Source organism: Octodon degus, unplaced genomic scaffold (genome assembly GCF_000260255.1).
Source record: "Octodon degus isolate 3935 unplaced genomic scaffold, OctDeg1.0 scaffold00083, whole genome shotgun sequence".
NCBI lineage: Eukaryota > Metazoa > Chordata > Mammalia > Rodentia > Octodontidae > Octodon > Octodon degus.
The window spans coordinates 11,469,573-11,473,338 of record NW_004524659.1 but is presented as its reverse complement, the minus strand read 5'-3'; the positions used below and the strand labels follow the sequence as shown (position 1 = coordinate 11,473,338).

Genomic DNA, 3,766 nt, shown 5'->3' with positions numbered 1-3,766 from the left:
AGAGAGAGAGAGAGAGACAGAGAGAGAGAGAGCCAGCCAGCCAGAGATAGATGGAGAAAGAAAGACAGAGAGACGGAGAGAAGCCAAGGTATGGAGGTGAGAGGTAGGGGTGGGATGGGAGGGCAGAAGGGCTCAGTACGGAGTAGGACAGGAGTCCAGATTGGGGTCAAAGGGGCCATAATGGACAGGATAGAAGAGCAGGATGAGGAAGACCTGAACAGCGTGGAAGTGAGGATACACGAGGAATGTGTCCTAAGTGAGGCAAGTGGAGAGGTGGGGAGGGCACAGGAGGGGGGCAAGGGTGACTTCTCACTCACCGGCAGCTGCCTCAGGTCCCAGGTCCTGGGAAAGAGGCGTGCACTGCACCTGGAGACCTTCAGCTGGAGCTTCTTTTCCTGGACAGCAAAGGTGCGGGGTTAGCCCAGTCTGGGGTGGGGTAGCTCATAGCAGACAGCAAGAAGGTTAGCCTGGCAGGAGGGCTCCATTTGAACCAGTAGTAGGAGATAATCACAGAGGAAAAGCCTGGAGGCTACTCCACAGCAGCAAGGGCAGAGGTTAGACCACAGGCCAGCAGCTTGATCCCAGCAGGCTGCATGGAGTTTCGTCCACAGCCACAGCCACAGCCACAGCCACTCACCAAGGCATCCTTCGCCTTCTTGAAGGCCTCCATCTCCCGCGGTGACACAGGTACAAACCTCTCAAGGTGGCAGACTTTCCGGGCTGTGGTGGGCTTGGCAGTGGGAACAGGGCCTGCCGTGGTCAAACCCAGCACCACAGGTCCCAGGAGCCACACAGGGACCATTGTGACCATGGCTAGGTGGCAAGTGCTTTCCCAGCCGCATGGCTGTGCTTTATATCCAACGCTGAGTACGCAATCGCTGATGAGGCATCTAAAGTGAAAGGATTAAGGTGAAAGTAACTTTTCAAGCACGAATGGGTGAAGCAGGGTTAGTGAGCAGGTATGGCTGAACCTGAAACTATACCTAGAAGGAAAGAGAAACTGAAATTCAACCCCAAGAGCCTCTCAATCTCTTATAAGACTTCCTTGGCAACCTTCAGTTTGCTAGTTCCGAGACTGAGGGTGAGGTTATTGCAGGCAGCCGAGTTAGATAAAAAAATATTATAGGCGGCCGGGCAGGGTCAGGCCCTCGAAGGAGACAGCACAGAAGATGAGCTGCCTTACACCTGTGGGAGGGGCGGATGCTCCTGCTGTGAACCAGCCCTAAAGACCTAAAGGCCAAACAAATGCTAAACGAGTAGCACCTGGGATTGATATTCTAATAGGTATCAATCACCTGGAAAGACCCAAATGAGTCACTAGCCCAACCCCCAACAGAAAGAGACCCTGTCCCATATGTAATCCCATTGGTTGACCATAGTTTTGTCCCACCTCCTGCCCACCTAAGTGAGTTCCCATTCTCTCTACCTTAGCCTCACATGGTTTTACACTATAAAAGTCCCTGGAAGAGACAGCTTCCCGGGGAACTACCCGCTCGGGCCCACCTCCTGTCCCTCTGTCGGGAGCTTTCTTTCTCTCAATAAATATATTCTGTTCATAACCTCCGTTTGTTCCTAACATTCATTCTTCGGTTTTAGAGAACACGAACTCATACAGGTAGGTCGGGAGATTGTTTTTCTCTGTGTCATTTGGAGGTTCCTTGTATGGTTTGGAGGTCACCCACCCGAGACCAGTTTTTCTCCCTGTATCAAGGTAAAGGACAGGAATGGGACTGGGACTGGGACTCTCGCAGTGTGTGGTGGGTAACTTGGGGTGTGTGTGTGTGTGTGATAGAGGGGAATGAAACTCCCAACCTGAAAGACACCTGGGCTGAATTCTTGTTCTCTAAAACCAAAGAATGGGGCTGGTGAGGTGGCTCAGTGGAATAAGAGCTTGCTTGGCAAGCGCAAGGGCCTGAATTCAATCCCTGGGTCCGCAGTTCTTTGTCTTTGGGGGCTGGGGAAATGGCTCAGTAGAATAAGCGCTTGTCTGGCAAGCACAAGGGCATGAGTTCAATTCCCAGTCCCGCAATAAATAAATAAATAAATAAAACCAAAGAATGAATTTTAGGAACAACCGAGGTTATGAGCAGAATATATTTATGGGGGGAAATAAAGCTTGGGTCTGATAAGGACAGGAGGGGGACAAGAGCGCGTTGCCCCCAAAACTGTCTTTTCCAGGGATTTTTTAAAAAATTATATTGAGAAATAAATATGAATGAGACAGTTTCACAGGTAATTAATAAGACAGTTTTGATAATCAATACACTGTACATTGTTATCTTCTTCGTGGTTATCCACAGCACAAGAAGCAGACAGGATATTCTGTCCAAACACTGTTAGTACACCTCTTTCTTCTCATTTTCCAGGGATTTTTATAGAGCATGTGGAGAGGCGGGTCTGAGGTGAGCATGGGAACTTGCTAGGTGGGCATGAGGTGGGACAAAACTATGGTCAGCCAATAAGATTACAAGCACAACTGTTCGGGTAAAATTGATTAAATCTAGGACCAAATGGGAGAGTCATGTAGCAAGGGGGCATGAATAGAGAACTGGGGTTTGGGCCTAGGGAGATGGCTCAGTGGAATAAGCACTTCCCTGGCAAGTGCAAGACCTGAGTTCAATCCCCAGTTCCACCCTCCCCTCCCCCCCAAAAAAAGAACTGGGGCTTTTCCTGTAAGGGGCTGGGTTAGTGACTCTTTCTGGGGTCCTCTAGGTGAGAGGCCTATTTAGAATATCAATAGCGATGGCTATCCTTAGGGAGGTATGCATTTGTTTGATCTTTTGTCTTGAGGTCTGGCCCACAGCTGGGGTGTCTGTCTCTCTCACAGTTGCGAAGTATCTGGCCTTTCATACTGGCTGCTTCTGAAGGCCTGGCCCTGTCTGACTGCCTATAATATTTTTATCTAACTCAGCTGCCTGCAACATGCGGATGAGGCTGCCTGGCTGACAGAGAGAAAGCTTCTGCTATTCAATTGAAGTATGTTCCTGGCACTCAGGGAGGCCAAGGCAGGAGGAGAACCTGTTTGAGCCCAGCCTGGGCAACTTAGTGACTTAGTGAGATCCTGTTTCCAAAAGCAAAATAACAAGAACAACAACAAATTAAGTGGTGGTACAGCTCAGTGCAAAAGCCCTGAGTTCAATCCCCAGTATTGGGGTTGGGGGGCAGCAGAGGAAAGGGGAATTCACACTCTCTCTGCTAAGTAGGGGCCCCTTGTTCTCCTGTCCGTAGACATTGGCACTTCATGTTTTCTGGCCTTTTGATCCCAGGATATGAGCCATAACTCCCCCTGCCCCCAGGTTCCCAGCCCCACCCCTCACAGGGAAGCTTATACCATTGGCTGTCCTGATCCGAGGTCACCGTGTACCTGCCATATCAATTCTCTCTGGGTCTAGAAGAGAGGAGAGACCCTCAAACTTTAATCTACCATGCGGGAGACTCTTAGTTCAGAGAGGAGAGTCCTAGCTCTCTGTTCTCATCCCAGCCTTTATCCTTTGCTCTTGTGTTTACCTCTGCCTCTGTGCATTTGGTTTAGCGGCTTGAATTAGTTCCTAACCTCCCTGGGCTATTTTCTTTTCTTTTACATTTCTAAACTTAACTGGTGACCTGTCCAGCCATCCTTATCTCAGGCTTCTCTGTCTATTTATAATAAGGAAACTAAGCTGTTACAATATCAGCAGTGTCTCTGTGTCCCCAGTTTGCAGATGGCCTATTGTGGGATTCCTCAGCCTCTTTGTAATCATACAAGCCGCCGATATATTCCCATAAT

General features: G+C 49.3%; 1 protein-coding gene across 1 annotated transcript in view; it reads right to left on the bottom strand.

Annotated features, from left to right (window-relative positions):
- Positions 1-802, bottom strand: part of Ifnl1 (interferon lambda 1) — a 1,866-nt gene extending 1,064 nt beyond the window's left edge. Inside the window, exons 1-2 of the mRNA XM_004636885.1 lie at positions 638-802; positions 318-395 (exon numbers count right to left, since the gene is read on the bottom strand). Of these exons, the coding sequence (XP_004636942.1) occupies positions 318-395; positions 638-802 (243 nt within the window). The remainder of the gene's footprint in view (positions 1-317; positions 396-637) is intronic.
- Positions 803-3,766: the final 2,964 nt, after the last annotated feature.